Consider the following 20,747-nt stretch of genomic DNA (forward strand, 5'->3'; position numbering starts at 1 on the left):
TCTATAGAATAGAATATAGAATGAGCTGAGGATCTCCAATAAGCAATTAATTCTTTCCTTTCCCTATATTCTCCAAAAGTGGATCACAAAGGAACCACAAAAGTGAAAATTATAATTTCCTATAAGAATACAGATCTATAGCGTTTCACATGAACGGAGGTCTCTATTTGTGGATTGTGAGCTGAAAGGAGCACACACAAATTTCGGCCACATTTTTCTATATTTATATTGCTATTTATAAAGCTAAAAATCCATACAGGTTTGGGAATATCTTATATACATTGCAAGTATATTTTATAATTAGGAATAATTTGGAAGGCTTTTTTAAAAGCTCATTGAAAAGGTGAGGAAAGTATATCCAACCATAGGGAAAGAAGAAAGGTTTCTTCTTCCCATTCTTTAATGGGAAATTAAATTTGTTTAGAGCAGTGGTTCTTAAAGCATGGTCCCTGGGCCAGCAGTATGAGCATCACCAGGCAATTTGTTAGAAATCTAAATTCTTGGCACACCTGGGTGGCTCAGTTGTTAAGCATCAGCCTTCAGCTCAGGTCATGATCCCAGGGTTCTGGGATCAAGTCCTGAATCGGGCTCTCTGCTCAGCGGGGAGCCTGGTTCTTCCTGTCTTACTCTACCCTGCTTATATTCCCTCTCTTGCTCTCTCTCTGTGTCAGATAAATAAATTACATATATATATATATAAATTTATATTTTATACTTATATAAAAAATATATTCTATATACATATATTTATGCACACATATGTATAAATATAATACATATATTTATACATATATATTTATATATTATTTTTATATATACACATATATCTTTATATATAAAATATATGTATCTATTTTTATATAAAATACATATATATATTTATATATAATAATTCTTGGGCTTCTACTCCAGATGTAATGAATCAGACTCTCTGAGGGTAGGGCCTGGTGATCTGCCTTTAGCAAGATCACAAGGTGATTTTAATGTACACTCAAGTTTCAAAACCCTGAACCCTGCTCTAAAATATTTATTATTTCCATGCATCTGCAAGAAGAACCAAAGAGGCCAAAATACTACTGATCTAGGGTTATCTGTTTAGTTGCTATACAGACCCACATTGCTCTGATAACAGCAGCAGTTTGTTTTTTTTAACCCTAAGCTTCCTATCATGTCATCGTTAGAGCTTAATGGTGAAAGCAGAATTGATAGGAGGCATATCTGGGGGAGTTTAGTCTTTAATTGCTCCACAAGCTACTGTAATCTATTTCTATTTTGTACTCAAGGCAGAATTAAGACTGTACAACTTGATCAACAAGGATAAGAACTGGAAGGCTGGAGGAGGGTAGGGTTGTTCCAGGTGCAACACTAACCTTGAATCGTCCTCTTGAAGAACGCCTTGCAGGCTTCGCATGATGCTACCCCATAGTGGTACCCGGACGCGATGTCGCCACACACTAAACACAGTCTCTTGGGCATCGAGTTGAGCATGTATTCACACTTGGTCTGGGGATCTTCCACAATGGTGCTGGAGCAGTCATCATACAGTTTCCTGACAGGCCCACTCCCTCCTAGGATAGGAGCAGAAGGGTAGAGAGGTGGCGAGTCAAGTCCGTTCTGATGGCCATTCATGGTTGAACTGTAGCTCCCGCTGGCGTCGGAAGAGCCACCTGGGCTGTGGTGGTTGACGCTGTCCGTCAGGGAGGCCGGGCTGGAGGGTTCCGTCTTGATGAAGGACGAACAGCTGGAGTCAATGTGTCGATCTTTGTTTGACATTCTGCAGAGAAGCCTGAGATGTAGGGAGATACAAACGGAGAGAGAAAAAAAAAGAGAGTGTCAAACACGGCGACTAAAGGGGTAGAAAAAAAGAGAAGGTTAAAAAACAAACAAACAAACAAACAAAAAACAGAGAGAGAGAGAGAGAAAGCCAAAGGCAAGGATGAAAGGAGGGAAAAAAAAAATAGAAGAATTCATATGTTAAAGACATTGCTCTTTGAGCAAAGTGGGTGAGAGCTGGAACTACACATCACTCATTCTCTAGTCAATATCTCTTGTTCTACAAGAAGGTAATCAGCATAAGGGCATGACAGGGTTACATCAAAGTGTCCAGACAGGCCATAAACAAAACCTCTAATGGGTCAGATTCCTTTTATTTTACCTTCCTCCTAGAGAACCACTGTCAATATCTAAATCAACACTCTAGATTCTAAATTTACCCGTGGAAGAGGAGTGATTTAAAAGTCCGTATCATTTCCAAAATTGGATTTATCCTCACGCTACTCTTCCCCGCCACGTTCCGATGCTGCAATCATGTTACTGTGAGAAGAATCCAACTTTCATTTTCAAGACCGAACAGATGACTCCTCAGCTCTGTAATTACTGTTTGTCAACATGCTTCTATAAGCATAACTGTGTCTTTTATTGATCTAAGACACATAGGGAATATATCCTCCGCCACTTTGCTGCTTTTTTTTTTTTTTGAATCGCTCTATTTCATAGCTGTTTCGCAATCAAGAAAGGTGTCAGGTATAAAACTCCAGCCAATATGTAAGGATGAGATCCTAGAGCCCACAAAACTTAGTGAAATGGTCACCAGTACCGATGAATACATATGTGCAAGTTCCTGCACGTGTGATTGGCCATTGTTTAAGAGACAAATCAGGAAAAGCCATCTGAGCCTTCAGGATACCTGTGAGTCCATAAATCTGATACTTCGTATTATATTTAGCAAACTATGAACGTATCGCATTTTGTCAAGAAAAATGGGATTTGTGATGGTCCCTTTCCCCCACTTCCTTTAGTCTTTCAACATCAGACCTCCTAAAAGGAAACATGAGGCATCTAATCTGACAAACTATCTCTCTTATCTAGAAGAAACGGACTGCCCCTCTTTCTTTGTTGGACCTGTAAGTGATTAAATTTCTGAAAAGGTAATTAGATGAAAAGATATAATTGGTCCTATTTTCTTTCCGATTAGCCATACTGCAAAACCCCTTTTAGCCAAGTCTCTAGGAATATTCTGAGAGCCTGCTATGGAAAGAAGAGGTGACAGTTGAGAAGGGGACTTGGCTAATTGCTTCCCAGCGGAAAGGTGATTTATAGGAATCCCACGGGGTAATGGTGATTCACTAGAATTTGGGGGAGTTGTCCCAATATAACCAAAGCAATTATCTCTACCACTATAAATCTAAGCATATTTTTTCATTGCCCAAATTTCATGTTCTCCTCCAGGTCTTCCTCCCCCCCCCCCCCCCACTATCCTGTTACTTTAAAGAGAAAAAAAAAAAAATCCTATTGGGGAAGTTCCCTTCAGTGTTCCAAGAAAGCTGTCTCTAAAGCAAAGCATCAAGAGCGAAAATTCGCCTCTTAACCAGTACACCGCACCTTGGGAATTTTGTTCTGCTTTCTAAAGTAAAACAGTATCAGGATGTAAAGAAAGCAAACAGGAAGCAGAAACCCACAAAAATACCTTCTCGCTCTCGCCCACCCACTCGTGTTGTCCTTTCCTCAAGAGCTAGTGAAAGCAAAAATATCCCCCTCGCCAGCCTGAACTACGGGGTCCTCTCCCTTCTGCATCTGCTGCCTTGTACCCGTCACCGTTAATGAGCGCTGTAATTAATAGATCGCTCTCCCCGACTCCCTGCTTGCACTCTGGGCTAAGCACTTTTCCTCAAGTCAACGTTTGAAAGAAAGCGGGTCGGCACTGACTTACAGCAGCCCTGCGAATTCCTTTTAATTTAGAGCACTTACCCCACCACTTCACTTATTACCTTATAATTACTGGACTGCTCGCACATACATTATGATCTTGGACTAGAGCTAGAAGTTATTAGGGTACTAAAACATGGTTGCTCCCCTTTCCTCTCTCTGGCACTGAATTTCTCACAGCGATGACAATTAACTCTTTCGCCATCTGCTCTCAAGTCACCATTTCTTAATTTTTGCTTTTTTTTTCTTTTTTCTTTTTTTTTTCTTTTCCCAGAGAGTGGCTTGGTCACAGAACGTACCATGTCTTCTCCAGGCCCTCCTCTCCTTCTCTCTCTTTTCTTATATCATCTGTGCTCAATTTCATCCCAATTTTCTTCCCCTCAGTCTTTCTCTCTCATGGACCTTGACAGTCGGCAGAACTTTTGATGAGAAAACAAGGTCAGGAATTGCTTTCCTGTTTATGGAACAGTTACTTGCTAAGTCACCAAATGTTTACGTGCCAAATGCATATTGTTAAAGTCCCTGAAAAATAGGTTGTCTCCAGCCAGCTGTCTCCTCCGAAATCTCAATCCGTAACTTTGCAATAACCTGCGTGGAAGCAAGGACATTAGGAAGCTAAGTTACTGGGGAGGGGTGTCTGAGTGGCTCAGTCGGTTAGAGCCTCTGCCCTTGGCTCAGGTCATGATCCCAGAGTCCTAGGATCGAGCCCCGCATCGGGCTCTCTGCTAGGCAGGGAGTCTGCTTCCTCCTCTTTCTCTGCCTGCCTCTCTGCCGACTTGTGATCTCTGTCTGTCAAATAAATAAATAAAATCTTTAAAAAAAAAAAAAAGTTACTGGGAAAGTCTCTGGAAGGTGGCAGTCTCTTCACCTGCACAAGGTCTAGCACGTGTAGCTGTAAATGAGACCGAGGAAACTGGATGTGTGCTCTAGGTTACGTGTTTCTTTTCAGACAATACGCTGCTTCCTTGGTTAACACCTTTTGCCCAGTGGAAATAGTTACAGTGAGACTTGCCGTTTATCAGATGCTCCGGATCTGGAAGGCACTGACCCGAGCCCCTCCTTATACTACTTCACTTAAGCCTCAAGACAACCTTGAGAGGGAGGAATTCGTCTTCAGGAAACAGAGCCTCAAACGTCACCCAGTGCCCCGAAAGTCACAGAGTGAGGGCATGGGAACGCCGGAATTTGAACTCAGGTCCGATGCCAAAGTCCAGCGCAGAAATGTCCTGAAGCCAACAGAGAATTTTTTTTTTTTTTTAAAGCCAAGCAATTAGGGGTAGAAGTGACACCACACAGAGCGACCTAAGACCTCCCCAGCCACCCCACCGGCCGGCCTCAGCTAAGTCATCCTCCCCAGTGCTGGGAATGATACCTAAACAGCAATCTCTGAGAGAACACAGTTGTCTCCTAACTACTACTTAGCTCATCACATCAAACACTTCCTAGACACCATTACATTATACCCTAAAACTACAGCGGGTCTTAATTCTCTTCCTCTCTGTCTCTGAAATTCTACAGCTCTATTATTCAAGCCTGAAATATTCACAACTATCTATAAATTCAATTGTCAGCTGGTGGGTTTTATTCTAGACTTCACTTCAATCTAAAATTAGAGGCACTAAAATTCACATTAACTCTAAGAGGAATGTAGTGAATAAGACTTTATTTCAAAAGAACACCTTTTTGTCAGAAAGAGCCATTTTCGAGATGATGGCTTTATCTGTAGCCAAAGAGAATGAGCCCAATTCTACATTGTGCTGTTAATGCAGAAACTTTAGGTCACATTGGATTAATAAAAATCTAAATTTAGTTAAGAATTGCGAATAGAAATAACATGTGTAGGAAAGTGTGGGAAGTATTTATTTTAAAGCCTCAGTACACTCGCTTTTATTATTTGAAGGGAAATGATGAGATGCACAGGGGGCAAAACAAGAGACTTTCCAAAACACTTCTGAGGGAACACCCTGAGAAAAAACTCGAGGGAGAAACAGCTATGTGGAGACTCACAGTTTGCTTCTGCAGAAGACACTAAATTTGAGGGATTTAACAACTTTCCTGAGGCCAGGGTGAGTCCAGCCCTGTATAAAGAGGCATTTTTAACATGGTTTGACATACAGTCTCGGGAATTCTGACGATCATGCTTCGTAGCCTAGCCCAAGAGTCAGCAAGAGTAAAATTTACCTTTGGAGATAGATACTAACGATCAGGCAAATACAACTTCTTAGTTGCTGGACTATTTCAAAATGTAATTTTTGAAAGTTAATTAACTGTGCTAGACGCGTGCAGGTATAGAGAGAAAGAGAGAAAGAATAAGAATCAATTAAAGTGGTTGCTGTAGGGGGAAACAAGAAGATAATCTGTAAGTTAATATTCAATTTATATTATAATGATCAGGCTTAATTGTTTTCAGAGATTCTACCTAGATACAGGTAAATGAGCGACCTTGAATGAATCGCCCCGAGTTAGAATTCCCACATGCGTGCGTCCATGTCCAACCCAGGTGGTCTGCAGTTCAAGGCAGCTTAGCCAATACTTGGTGTTAAATGCCGGCATAACAACAATGTCCCACAGTCATACATACTATATGTCCTTCATCGACAGGTAAGTTCTTTAGCGGATGTAGTTCATCATTTAAATTTTATACAAACTCAAAATTAGTTGCTACTTCATTTCTTTACTTTAAAAAATGGTGCATGAGGGCGCCTGGGTGGCTCAGTGCATTAAGCCTCTGCCTTCAGCTCAGGTCATGATCCCAATCGAGCCCCGCATCGGGCTCTCTGCTAGGCAGGGAGCCTGCTTCCTCCTCTCTCACTCTCTCTGCCTGCCTCTCTGCCTGCTTGGTCGCTCTCTGTCAAATAAATAAGTAAAATCTTAAAAAAAAAATTAAAAATAAAAATAATAATAATAATAATAATAAATGGTGCATGAAATTCTCTTAAGGAACATATTATGCACAGTTCTTTGGGTTTCCTAATTGTCATACTAAGACAAGATCTTTTGAAACTTTTATTTTATCCATACCAAGGACAGACACCTTAATAAGCTAAATAAATGCCAACTAAAGAAGTCACTATTTTATTTTCTTCCTTAAGGGCCCCAAAAGGTACCCATCTTCATCATAAACTCCAAACACTTTGCATCAGTTTTTATCCAAAAATTTGAGGTAAGCACACTGCAGCCAGCAAACCTGCAAGTTTACAAATATGAGACAGAAACAGGAAGACAAGAGTCCTTAGCTTTCTTATCAAATCACAGAATTTCAGGGTCGGATAAGAAGGTTTTCAGGTCCTGCTAACCTAATCACTATCTACTCAAGATAGGAACGAATCTATGAGGATTGGTCAGTTTTCTACCTTCTGAAATCACCAGATTATAAATATTTAAGTATTTTTAAATAAAAAATTAAATATAAAAAAAAAAATAGCCTGCCGGTTTCTTTGTTTTGTTTTAATGTGCTCAGAAGGAAACTTCCAAGATTTATGCCAAGCTCCCAGAGTCCCAGGCTTCAGAGCTCATGACCCCAGCAAGCAGCTCCCTTCACAGCCTGAGTTACAACTTCAAGCATCTACTTTACAATGAGCGTCTTTTTTTTTTCCTGCTTCAACTAATTGCACTCTCGTAAAGTGGCAAAATGTGAATCACTTAGTAACAAAATGGGCACCAGCTGCTATTGTCAGAGAATGGTGATGCTGAAGAAAAGGGAAAGCAACCGAATGAAGTGTCATGTCAGAAATCAACGGTGCAACGTGTGATTTGAGAAAACATGACTACTTTACAGAGACAGGGTGTCATTATGGCATCACAGTAATACGATGCTTTGACAACTACTGGGTCTAACATATCATCATTGCATTAAGGTACACTGGCTTAGTTGGGGAAGGAAAAGAAAGGATTTTTTCTTTTAATAAGAAATATCTTAAGGTCTGCCTGGTTAACCTAATGAAAAGAGATCATTAATTGTAAACGAAGAACTGTAAATCCTGACCCACAATGCTCACAAAGATTAAAACACACGTGCACAGATATGCACACACACTTCTGGATAATTTCAGGCCTTCTTCAATAAACCTTGTGGCCCATCTACTGGACCAGATTTCTGCATAACAGGATCACAATCATTTACTAATGCTGCTTCTTGATTCTTCAAATAACGCGCGCACTTAGTCTGGAAGAACTTACTCCATCAAGAACGAGAAGCAAACAGTTCCCTGCAAAGCTGGTGCTTGAGATGCTGACGAGAGAGGAGGCTCGGCGGCATGGGGACAGGAAGCTAGCTCCTCAAAACATTATCAGGGCCTCTCTCGAAGCTGAAAGCTCTCCTAATTCTGTAAAAGGGTGTGTACTACACCAAAAAAGGAAATTTAGGGCAGCAAGCAAGAGAATTTTAATTCATTGCTGGACACTTATTGAAAGCAAGTACCCCCTGAAAATAACTGCACAGCTAAAGACAAAACCAACATGTGGAAGGATCCTGTTGAAATCCCACCTGCTTTTAGGGTTCCAGAGTTCAATGATCCTGTTTTTCGCAACTTTGATCTGACATCACACTAGGTTGGCCATCCTGGTTTAAGCACTGAAATCCCACGTCCTGGAAACTCCTTAGTGCCAGGTAAATCAGGAATGGCTGGCCACCCACTCCGACAGATAGACCCTAGAACCCCATACCTCCATTCCTATTATGACTCCAACAGAGGAAGGGAAACATAAAATATACATTTTCAGCGATGAAGGCCCAGAAAACTGGCTGGAGAAACTGACAAGCGAGAGGGCACTGCTGATCACCTTGTTAAGTTATCCAGACTATTTTAGATGTAGGAGATTGCAGTAGCTTCAATTTGTATTGCCAGATGATTTCTGGTGCTTCCTGGTTGATAAACTTTATTAATGGGAAAAGAAATGGTCCTGTGATATCACAATGTGTTGCACATTATGATTGTTGACAGTTTCTGTATTTAAGGATTCGATCTGATGCAGGGGCGCTTAGTAGTGTAATTTATCCTGAGCTTGTTTTCTTGGACCTATTTCAATCTAAGGTGAACATCCCTTGTTTATAGCTCTGAATACAGTAAGTGAGCTACTGGCAATCAATAAAACTGTTAAATGCATAATAATGCTGGGTAATTGCATACATGATGTTTTGCATAATTAACTGTCTGAGCTTTTCTTTAATATAATGGGCACTCATGTAATATAGAGTAGCTATAAGTCTATAAAATATACACAGTTTATATGAACCATGATTCTGCTTAAAACTCTGGCTAATCATCTACATCGGCTTTGAAGGGAGAGCTCTCTTCCACTGCCAAGTCCAAATCAATTCTTATGACATTACTTTATAACGAACATGATATTTAACTGATGATGGCTATTAGCTATTATACAGATTACATTCAAGAAGTGTAACAGTAGGGGGAAAATACCATTTAGTTTAAACAAACTTCTGCCATGTAATCAATATTATTGAGGCAAATTAAGTGTTTTAACAAGTGTGTATATTTGCCCTAATGCAGCTTAATTAACTATATCCTCACAAGTGCCCAATTCCATGACACCTACGGATGTTAAAAGAGAATCTCAAGAAATGCCTAGTCAGAAATTCAAATATACAACAGAAGCCCAAACAAGCACAATTCTGAGCCCTAAGAATATTTCTTACCATACACAAGCTACACTCCTGAGACCAAGAGCCCTAAGGACCAGAGGTCTTCAGAATAGTGTCTCCCCGACTGTCAACCCACATAGGTAGCAACTGCCCATGGGTAACCTGGTCACTCTTTCCAGGGTAGAGTGGAACAGCCTTGGGCAGGAGGTGGGGACTATGGCTAGAAAGGAAGGTTAGTAAGGGGGATAAAACTACACAAGATAAATCACCAAAATGAAGCTTACGATATATGCTGAATGTAACATTTATTCGGTCTTAGAGATTTACTACACTCATGAGCAGACCTCCTCCGTAGTAAGCCTTCTAGAGAAAAGAAATAGTCTCCCACTTCTACAAATCTCTGGTCTTTCAAACAGAAATATGGATCAATAAAGTTTGCTTGTGTTCAGACAATTCCGTTTTCAAGCAGTCAAGGAGCACACTGCAGTGAAAAAGCAGACACCACAGGAGAGAACTGACAGCTAAATGAAGACCTTCTCGCAGCATCTCACTGGAGGAGAAGTAAACAGACATTCAACCCATGGAAAGTCTACGCAGTGATCTTTACAAATTACAATCGAATATAGATGCTTTACACACTCTCTCCAGTGATGGAGTTCACAAATCAAATCCAGGTCAATGAAAGCTCAGGCTGACTGAGTTTCCTTTTCCCCTGCTCTTGGCTACACTGAAACAGGAAATGGGGATGCTATCAGAGGAGTTGATGCACGAACATTGAGATCATGGTATCGATGTCACCCTTTACTCATTAAGAAAATGTTTTGCAAAAGCAATTACGATGACCAATAAACCCACGGCCTTCATGGAGACAGGCCGTTCACTTGGAGTGGAACTCGAAGACCATACCAGAAACTGGGTGAATTTCAGTAGTGCGAAAATTTAAACACGAAGAAGGAATCATTGTTGAAATCAAGGATGAGCACATAGGGACAGATCTACACTAGACAGAGATTCACCGTCCAACCAGAGATAATAAACCACATCATATCCTCTTGGACAAGTGACTAAACTATATTTATACTTTTTAACTTAATAGCTTCGTCTGCACTGGGTAACGTTTGGATGCAAAGGCAGCTGGTCTGGGGTGATCTACGAGGGCACAGGTTATGTTTGTATTCAGCTGGTATCAGGTGTTGCTCCGCGGAGGCAGGAGAGCAGGGGAGGTATGCAAGAGGGGAAATCGCTCATCATTAATCCTAAATCTTCCCCTGTCCTTTTTTGAACCTCTCAGTGAGCTAGCTGCTTGGAGAAGGACCGCCATTTGCGGGTAAGGGAAAATAAAATACATACACATGTACACCGAATTCAAGCCACAGAAACGACAACGTTTTCGTTTTGTGGCAGAATGAGTTTTGTAGAAAGGGAGTATTCAGCAGTGAGACAGCATCCAGTGAGCTCAACGGAGGCCATCAACGGGCCTGGACTTCAGACAGGAAGGACCTGCTTGTCATGTTATTCAAAGGTCCAAAACCAAATCTGCAGAGAAACATCCCTAAATCTTCTTTGCAATTCTGAAAAACTAATTAAAAAAAAAAAAAAAAAAAAAAAAAACACGTACAACACCAGAGTTCCACAGCTTGCTTGTCTTCTTCCTTCCCCTTTCTCAGGAAACCCTGCCTCTTAGGACACCTGATGACGTACACAAGTGGGTTTCAGGTCTGTGAAGCGGCGCTTTGGGACCTGAGACGCGTCACTGTACCACTCTGACCTTCAGGATCGTCACTTGCTAAATGACAGGCTTCGTCCACATGCTTTCTACAGTAACTTCCACCATTTAAAAAAAAAAAAAATCCCATTTTACTCAAATAAAAAACCACACCGGTCTGTAAGTCCGGTTAGACCTGAGAGGAAGGGCTACTGCACTAATGCACCCCCCCACATACGCTTTCCTTTCTTTGGGGGCGGCTGCTCTCGGATGCCAAGGAGGCCCACGGCCCTACGCGCGCGTGCGCATGCGCGTGCATGCTGCAGGCGCAGGAATAATTAGAGAAACAACTTGCTACAAAACCGTGAACTGCAGCATCAACTTTTAACTGAGGAATCATTCCCAGTGAGCTACAAAAGGACAAATAGAGCAGTGATGATTTTGGGGGAGCTGGGGAGCAGGATTCTTGCCCCCCCCCCCAGAAGTGGTTCTCTTTTTGCTCATTGCATTTTTGGTGGGAGGCGTCGGCGGAAAGGGGCAATTCCCTGCAATCAGTGTTTAAGTGAATGTTTGTCCCAGTGTGTGACACCACGCTGTCAGCGAGCAGCAGGGCGCCGCTGAGTTGTTACTACATTGATTTGACTGCCAGTAGGAAGCTTCATTTCTACCAACTGTTAGTTGCTCGCTCAGAGAATCTCCTCTTCATTTCTGGAGTGATTTTTCCCCCCCTTCTCTTCTATTTCCTTTTCCTTGATATGTGTGCTAAGTCCGAGTACCACGTGGATTTGTAAGAGAAAATCTGAGTTCCTGTCTCCGGAGCTCGTCAGACCCGAGGACCTGGACATCAACGGTGCAAGCAATTTGTTCAATATTTCTAGTCTCTCATTTAGCGTCTGCATTTTAATTCTAATTTCCCAGCTCATCTCAAGGTCAAGGCAGACACAATACGGGGCTCTGGCCACGCTGTGGTCTTTTTTACTTGGTGGGGTTTATTTTAGCCAATGGAGCATATATTTCCACAACCCTCATTAACAAAACAAAACAAGTGTTGTCACTCACCTTCCCCTGCAATTGGGTTGAAATAATTGTTATTTTTGATGACTGCTTCTCACACTTTTCATAATTTTTCTGATTTGGTAACTTTACTACAGCACACGAAAGCCTCTCTCCTTAAAAATAATGATTTGGGTAATTCTGATTCTCAAATCGTGCCCCTGACAACAACTTCTGACAATGAAAAGCATCTTTAGAAACAAAAGCATGTGCAGGAGTAAAATGGGTAGGGGAAAAAAAAAAAAAAAAGAAAGAAAGAAAGAACTAAAATCCCTCAGAGATATGACGAAAATTCAGGCTGAATGGAAAAGTAATTAACACTAAAGAGCTAAAACTGTAATTAAGAAAATTTTCATTAAGGGGAGGCAGGTGAATCTGCTTTTCTAACTACGACAAGGTGCCGTGTAAAAATAAAATAGAAGCAGGTTTCGGTGAGTGGGGCAGGAAAGCCATGTCTTTAACCAGATCAAATTCTCGAAATTGGCTGTCAAGACAGGATTGTTGTGATTTATACCCGTCTATCAAGTGCATGAACGGGACAGGCAGAGAGAACAGAGGCAAGCTGCTGTCGTTTCCATTCGCAAAGAACCTTTAATTTCCACAGCACCATCTGTTACCAAATCTAATTCACATTCCCCCTTAATCTGGTTTAGTTCCATAATACTAATTCTTCCCCAACCCCTATGAACACAAACCACAAAAAAAAAAAAAAAAAAAAAAAAGGGCTTTGGTTCTTGGTGAGTGAGAAATTGAATATTATAGAGTTAAGGTGTTAAGGCTCCAGTGACTGAAAGGAAGCATGCTCCTCTCCATTAAAATGTATTCCTGGTAAAGGGATTTGTTTTCAGCCAATGCGGAGATAGGAAATTGTTCATATTTGGGATAAAAGAAAAATGCTGATATAAAAGTAGGCCGGGGACATGAAAGCAGACGTTGTCATAAAATACAATTGTTGTCAAGTTTAGTCACTTTCAGAACTGCCTATAAAATCACTTTGTCACGGTTTTCACATACAGAAAGCCTGAAATTGTATTTTTATTAAGGAAACTCGAGAGAGTGATGTATGTATATTCAGAAAGAGTAGAGCAGGGTAGAGGAAACACCTAGGAGAAATGGAAATGGAAAAAAAAATCATATATAATTTAAAATAAAGAGCTGTGTATCAGTAAACACGCATTACCTCCCTCCATCCGAGATTCTATTAGTGCATACTTTTGATGCACCATCATTTCCACTCTCAGCCAATGTAATAACTGGCATTCACAATAATGAGGTTGTGGAGCTATAAAATTATAAAGTGCTTTCTGCATCAGAGAAAGATTAAACTATGCTCAGTAAAGATTTAGTGTTAAATGCATTTTATTGCTTTCTAAGTCTGTGAAAATTTGTTATCTCTAAAGGCAGTAGTACATAAAGATCTGCAGCCAAACATTACAAAATGAGAAAAGATATTGTTTGAATATGGGGGTGAGAAGTTTTGATTACATGTTGAATCAACTGGCTCACCACCTAATTCTTCTATGAACATTAGAAGAATTATCCTCTTGTTCTCTAAGCCAGTAGGTTAGAACACAAGGTGGGTTCCGTGACACCAATCCCTCAGTTTCAGCCCATCCTTGGAGAGTCTGTTATCACAATAATTATTTTCATGGTAGCCATGATTATCCCATCAATATATTTTTTTGTACAGAAAACTTAAATATGTAAAGTCTACCACTTAAACTGGAACTATCTGAATACCCAATTAATAAGAAAATTCTAAGTCTGTCCTTTAAAAGTATGTATTTCCAGGAAAGAATCTCTCATTTTACTGGTGGAATCTTCTGATTAACCAGGTATACAGATATTTTCAACTATTAGCTGTAAGAAAGGCCTGATTTTTAAGCAAATTGGGAGAAGATCAACTGTTTGCAACACTGTAATAAACAAAAAACCTTGAGACTAGAATAAATACACATATATACACATGAACATATATATATATGTCACCTATACAAGCATCAATGGGGTCATAAATATAAGTGATTTAAGATATTAAAGATGATAAAATATGAGACAACACTGTTAACATTCTCAGTATTCATTAAGGAATATGCTCATTCTAATATCCCTAAGTTTTTTATAGCAATTTGTATTGTATGATTTTAGGGTTTCCATTTACAGCTGTAAATTAAAGAGTTTTTATTTTCTTCTCACTCCTAAGAATGGCCAAAATTCCTAGGTGCTACCAAATTCATGGAAAGATGTGGAACAACTGGAAATCACATACACTGCTGGTGGGACATAAAGTGATGCAACCTTTTTGGAAAAAAGTCTAGAACTTTCTTAAAAAGTTAAATGACACTCCTAGATATTTACTACGAATAAAAAAATATGTCCACATAAAGAACTGTACACCAATGTGAAATCACAGCCTTACTCATTATGGCCCTAAGCTGAAAGCAAATCAAATGTCCAACACTGATGAAGAGATAAACAAATTGTAATATGTAGAAGCGACCAATCCTAGCCAACAATAAAAGAGAAAAGAACTGTGAGAAATGCAACACAGGTAAATAGCAAACACATCCTAATGAGCAAAACCAAGACAGACACAAAAGAGTACATCCTTTCAGGTTCTGTTCATGGGACGTTCTAGAACAAGCACAGGGTTTGTCTGGAGCCAAGGGGGAAGGCCTCTAGGGGACACATGGAAACCAATGGTTGATTGCGTTTAGGGGGCTCACACTTGTCAAAACGCATCTAACTGTGCATGGGAAATAGGCTTTGTTGTGTTTGTGTTTTATCTTTAAAAGCGGATCTAAAAACTTTTTTAAACAACAGGTCAAACTCCATTACTTTGTATGACCAGAAGTTTCTACGGATTCCCATGTTCTACAGCCAGTCTTAAAAGACCGCATCCAGGGGCACCTGGGTGGCTTAGTGGGTTAAAGCCTCTGCCTTTGGCTCAGGTCATGATCCCAGGGTCCTGGGATTGAGCCCCGCGTCGGGCTCTCTGCTCAGCGGGAAGCCTGCTTCTCCCTCTCCCTTTGCCTACCTCTCTGCCTACTTGTGATCTCTGTCTGTCAAATAAATAAATAAAATCTTAAAAAAAAAAAAAAAAAAGGCAGACTTCTGCAAAAAAAGACCGCATCCATAAAATTTTTCAACACCCAGTTCGATTTCTCATTTATACATAAGGATGCAGTGGATCAGGGAAGGAAGACAGATGATGTACTGACACCTACTCAGAATTAGAATAGAACCCTGTCCAAACTCCAGGTTTCCATCTCTTAGGCTAGAGATTCCTCAAAATCAGTATTAGACCCAAAGTGAGTAATATTCTACTGATCAGAATGAGAGGCACCTTTCTATATTCTGTTTTTTAAAACATTATAAAATATTTGGGGAGGGTGGGGGTGCCTGGCTGGCTCAGTGTGCTACTCTTCATCTTGAGGTCGTTAGTTCAAGCCCCGTACTGGGCCTAGAGCTTGGTTAAAAAAATAAAAAAATAAAAAAATAAAAATAAAATAAAATTAAAAAATAAAAGCTTATAAAATATTTGTTACTGTAAACACAAATAATTCCATGCATTCATAAGGTCATATAGCTGGAGCGCATGGGTGGCTCAGTGGGTTAAAGCCTCTGCCTTTGGCTCAGGTCATGAACCCAGAGTTCTGGGATCAAGCCCCACATCGGGCTCTCTGCTCTGCACGGAGCCTGCTTCTTCCCTCTCTGCCTGCCTCTCTGCCTACTTGTGATCTCTCTCTGTCAAATAAATAAATAAAATCTTTAAAAAAAAAAAATAAGTTCATATAACTGACTTCATTTCCCCTTGTCCTCCCCTCAAACACGGTCCATTTTAGAATTTAGAATTTAGCAAGTACAGGATATGTGAGTGGCCATGTGGTTATACGTTTTTGTTACGTAATTCAGGATGGGCTTTGTAAAAAAGTTTTTCTGGCTTGGTTTTGTGTTTGTGATAAGAAAGTAGGTATTATGGGAGACAGAATAAAGGCAAAAATGAGACTTGAAGAAGTGGAAATAAAAGGAGAATCACCTGATATTTTAAAATACCATTTGGAGATAAGTAAACACAAAGTAAAAAGTGTTAGCGGAGAAGGTGCAATCTATAAAAACTGAGTGGGTAAAACTATGCATTTCAAGAGAAATGAAGAATTCTGAAGGAGCTTCCAAGAGAGAAAACTTGTAGAGTAACTTAAACAAATTAAAAAATTATTTCATCCCCAATTTACCACAAAAGTAAGACTATCTGGATGACTCTCCTTAGCAGAGAAGGAAATAAATCACAAAGTACGTTTCTTCCCTGTTTTACTTTCCTACCCACAGGTTACCGCATTTAGTACTAGCGGGGAGAAACAACGCGATTATACAGTTAATACCTATTTTCCCGAAAGAAGGATTCTACAGAATGATAAACTTGTGTGTATTCCTGAAGACAAATCCGGACAAGCTTACAATCTATTCCTTCCAATGGCTACAGGTTGGCAACCAAGCCTGTCAGCCAGGGAGTCCAGACCTCACCTTCCCTGACCAGTCTTCCTCAGCCCCCAATCTAATCTCATCCCACCTCAACCCTCCGATAAATGATGAGCTTAACAATATGCAATTCCCCACACCGAGCAGCTTCCCCTTCTTTCCGGAATACCTCGCCCTGGCCCCTTGTCCCCCTGGCTGGCTAGTCCCTACTCATTAGTAAAAATTCAACTGAGTTATTAACTCTCCACAAGCCTTTCCTGACACCCCTTCCCCCTGATGTTCCCATAATACCATGAGCCTATCTCTGCAAATGCACTTCACACATTGTGTTTAATGTATGACTGATCTTGAACACCATGGATTTGAATGGAGCAGGTCCACTTACAGGCAGATTTTGAACGGTACAGTACCTTAAATGTATTCTCCCTATCTTGTGATTTTCTTTTCTCTAGCTGACTTTATTGTAAGAATACAGTACATCATACATACAACATACAAAATATGTATTCATCAACTGTTCATGTTATTAGTAAGGCTTCTGGTCAACAGTAGACTATTAGCAATTAAGTTCTGGGGGAGTCAAAGTTAAATGCAGATTTTCAATGGCACGCGGTGCTGGTGCCCCTAATTCCCATGTTGTTCAAGGCTCAAGTCTATGTTCTTATATTTCTGTCCTCCACTTGCAGAGGACTGTGCCTTAATTGTTCTCTATCTATAAAATTTCACTCTGTGCCTCGGTTGTTGAATGAATGAATAAATCATGAATTCACATACACACTAAAAGTGGTATGCTTTGAGTTTGGGAGCACAAATTTCCTAAATTAAAGTGTTGTTCTTACTGTCTCAAGAATTCGCGAGATAAAACATAGAAAAGCTATTTTGATATCTCCTTAGGTCAGAGTAAATCTGCCAAGAAATTTGATTTAACACATAACAAACAAAAAACAAAACAAAACAAAAAATCCCTTCAGGGCAAAGGTAGTAAATGATTCTAAGATTTTTAATTAGAAGACCTGGCCTTGAGTTCACCGACACTGTCACATGGGCTCTAACATGTTACCTACAAACGTCACTTGCTGAATCAGTTAGTGGAAAGTGTATCTTGCGGGGCGAGGGGTGTCAAATGAAAATTATGTGCAAAGGCAGCACTGCATTTACAAGGACATCAGTAAGTAAAAAGAAAGAGCTCATTCTAGAACGAAGATGGATAGCCCCAAAGTGGACAAGTGCAGGGTAGACTCAGGAGAAGGCTGTGGTTGTGAAGAATGCTATAGGGGATCTGGAATCAGCTGTGGGTACACAAAGGAGGTTGGAGCCAGACTGTGGAAGGCCCAAAATACTACACTATGCAGAGCAGATGTCATTTTGTAGGTGCTGGAAAGCGGCTTAAGAATTCTAAGGAGAGGGGGACGCCTGGGTGGCTCAGTTGGTTAAGCAGCTGCCTTCGGCTCAGGTCATGATCCCAGCATCCTGGGATCGAGTCCCGCATCGGGCTCCTTGCTCCGCGGGGAGCCTGCTTCTCCCTCTGACTCTGCCTTCCATTCTGTCTGCCTGTGCTCGCTCCCGCTCGCTCTCTCTCTCTGACAAATAAATAAATAAAATCTTTAAAAAAAAAAAAAAGAATTCTAAGGAGAGGGACGGCTGGGTGGCACAGTTGATTAAGCACAAGACCCTTGATTTCGGGCTCTACTCATGATGTCAGGGTCGTGAAATCGAGCCTTGTGTTGGGCTCCACGCTCAGCTGGGAGACTGCTTGAGAGTCTCTCTTCCTCTCCCTCTGCTCACCCCCAATAAATAAATAAATCTTAAAAAAAAAAAAAAAAAAAGGATTCTAAGGAGCAAAGAGACCATTTGTGTTTTTATTAAACACAGTTTTGGCTGCTGCACTCCCCATGTATTCATCCATCCCTGTTACATTTTAGGCATGTAACCTGATAAAACAAACAGACCAGATCTCTGAACTCACAGTGTGTAAAGCCCAATTAGGAAACTATTATATCCACGCAGATAAATGATGAGGAAAACCTGAGTGAAGATGGTGGCACAGAGAATGGGGAAAAAAAAAGAAAAAGATAAATATTACAAGCATCATCAAAAGAGGTGTTCCCACCCCTAGTGATCCATAAATAATATGTAAGAATCAATCAAGCTAAAATTCCTTTGATGAACTAAAATTTTTTTAATAAAATGTAATATAAAAACAGATCAACACAACATGATGAAACACTTCTTCATCTTGACTGTGGTCGTGGTCACAGGAGTAAAATGGCCTAAATCTGAATAAGGTGCATACATTGTATCGACATCAGTCTCCTGGTTGTTACACTGCACAATAATTATGCAAGATGTCACCACTGAAGGAATTTGGGTGAATGACATGCAGACTTCACTCAACTGCACGTGTCTACAAAAATCTCAAAATAATTTTTTGGGGGGACACACGTGGGTGGCTCAGTCAGTTAGGCTTCTGGGTCCTGGGATCCAGCCTCTCCTTCTCCCTCTGCCCCTCCATTCATGCCTTCTCACTCTTTCTCTCTCTCAAATGAATAGATAAACTCTTTAAAAATAATATTTCTTTTAAAGTAGGCTTAACACCCAGTGTGGAGACCATTGTGAGGCTTTAACACATGACCCTGAGATCAAGACCTGAGCTGAGATCAAGAATAGGACACATAACCAACTGAGCTACCCAGGGGCCCCTCAAAATAATGCTTGTTAAATTAACAGTTGCCTTGGAGACACGGGTTACAGCACCTGCTTACATGACTTTGTGTCTTCAGCACTTTGTATTATGCCGAACTCTCATTAGCTACCTAATAAATTTGTCACTTAATAGATTTGCATTGAATGTATAAGTAAATAAACTGCAAGGTATTGTGTCAATTGAAGGCATCATCATTTTTTATTAATGTTATTATAAACCTGATCACATGGGTTTCTATGTCTGGCTCATATATGTTGATGACATTACATTAAATAACAAAACTCTGACTGTAGATACTAGTTAGTCAAGGTCAAAAAGATGATGGTACAGCTGGTCCTCAATTCTGCTACTTCTCGGAGAGTGTAGTGAATTCTCAAGATAATGCTAAGAAATACTGACATGATTCCTATGTCCCAAGAACATATATGTAAATAGTTTTTTTTTCCTTTTCTCTTTAATGCTGGGGGGAAAAAGTCACACAGTGGTTCTCAAGACAAACTTATAGAACAAATTTTAAGTCTATTTTATTGAGGAGGAAACAGGACAGTGATAGAACCAGAACTTGAACTTGAATTCTCTATGTCTGAACTGTACTCTGAATTACAAGATGCTGCAAAACAAAGATTCTCATAACAATACTTTATAACAGCCAACGAAATATGTCAATTGTAGTCATACCTATAATTACCAATACTTGAATCTTCCTAAGATTTCCTTTCTCTCTTAAAGATTTTATTTATATATTTAGAGAGAGAGATAGAGAGAGAGAGAGAGAGTGCACAAGGCAGGGGCAGGCAGAGAGAGAGGGGCAAGCAGACTTCCTGCAGAGCAGAGAGCACCAGATCGATCTCAGGCTCCGGAGATCGTGACCCAAGCCAAAAGCAGATGCTTAACCAACTGATCCACCCAGGCACCCCAAGATTCTATTTTTCAATGCTTTAATTTTCTTAAAACATCTGTATACGCAAATAAGTGCTACGATCTATCTCCGAGGACTATCTGAAGCCACAATAACAAAAATGTGACCAAAATAAAACAAAGAAAAGCAGCTTAGTTCTTAAATGACCAAGAACAAAAAATAAGTGTTAAACACAGTCAAAATGACTGAGCAACTTGGGAAATACTATATTATTTATACCAGAGAAAGGAGAAAGCTAAAAATACTGTTATTTATATCCTAGAAAGGAGGAGACTATATGATTATTATTTAATTGCTTCAAGGATAGGATTATAGCCTTCAAATAAGGAGAAACTGACTTATTCACGGCAGGGAAAACCACAGTTAGATATTAGGAAGAACTTCCTGGCCAATTATTTGTTGTCAATTTGTAAAATTAATATATATTAATTAGCTCACTATGCCTCAGCTGTCTCTTAATTAAAATGGGGCACTAATTAATATCTGTACTATCTACTGCACAGGAATGTTCAGACTCAAAAGAGAAAACAGATATGAAACTCTTCAAAAAACTTTAAAGCATTATGCAAATCTAAACTGT

General features: G+C 40.0%; 1 protein-coding gene across 15 annotated transcripts in view; it reads right to left on the reverse strand.

Moving 5' to 3' along the window:
- The window catches only part of ESRRG (estrogen related receptor gamma), a 621,316-nt gene that overhangs the window by 184,023 nt on the left and 416,546 nt on the right, over positions 1-20,747 (reverse strand). For all 15 annotated transcript variants that reach the window (XM_082703835.1, XM_082703840.1, XM_082703828.1 and 12 more), the window contains one exon: positions 1,371-1,786. In XM_082703835.1, coding sequence (XP_082559961.1) covers positions 1,371-1,786 — 416 coding nt within the window. The remainder of the gene's footprint in view (positions 1-1,370; positions 1,787-20,747) is intronic.

Source organism: Mustela nivalis, assembly GCF_964662115.1.
Source record: "Mustela nivalis genome assembly, chromosome: 16".
NCBI classification, from domain to species: Eukaryota; Metazoa; Chordata; class Mammalia; order Carnivora; family Mustelidae; genus Mustela; species Mustela nivalis.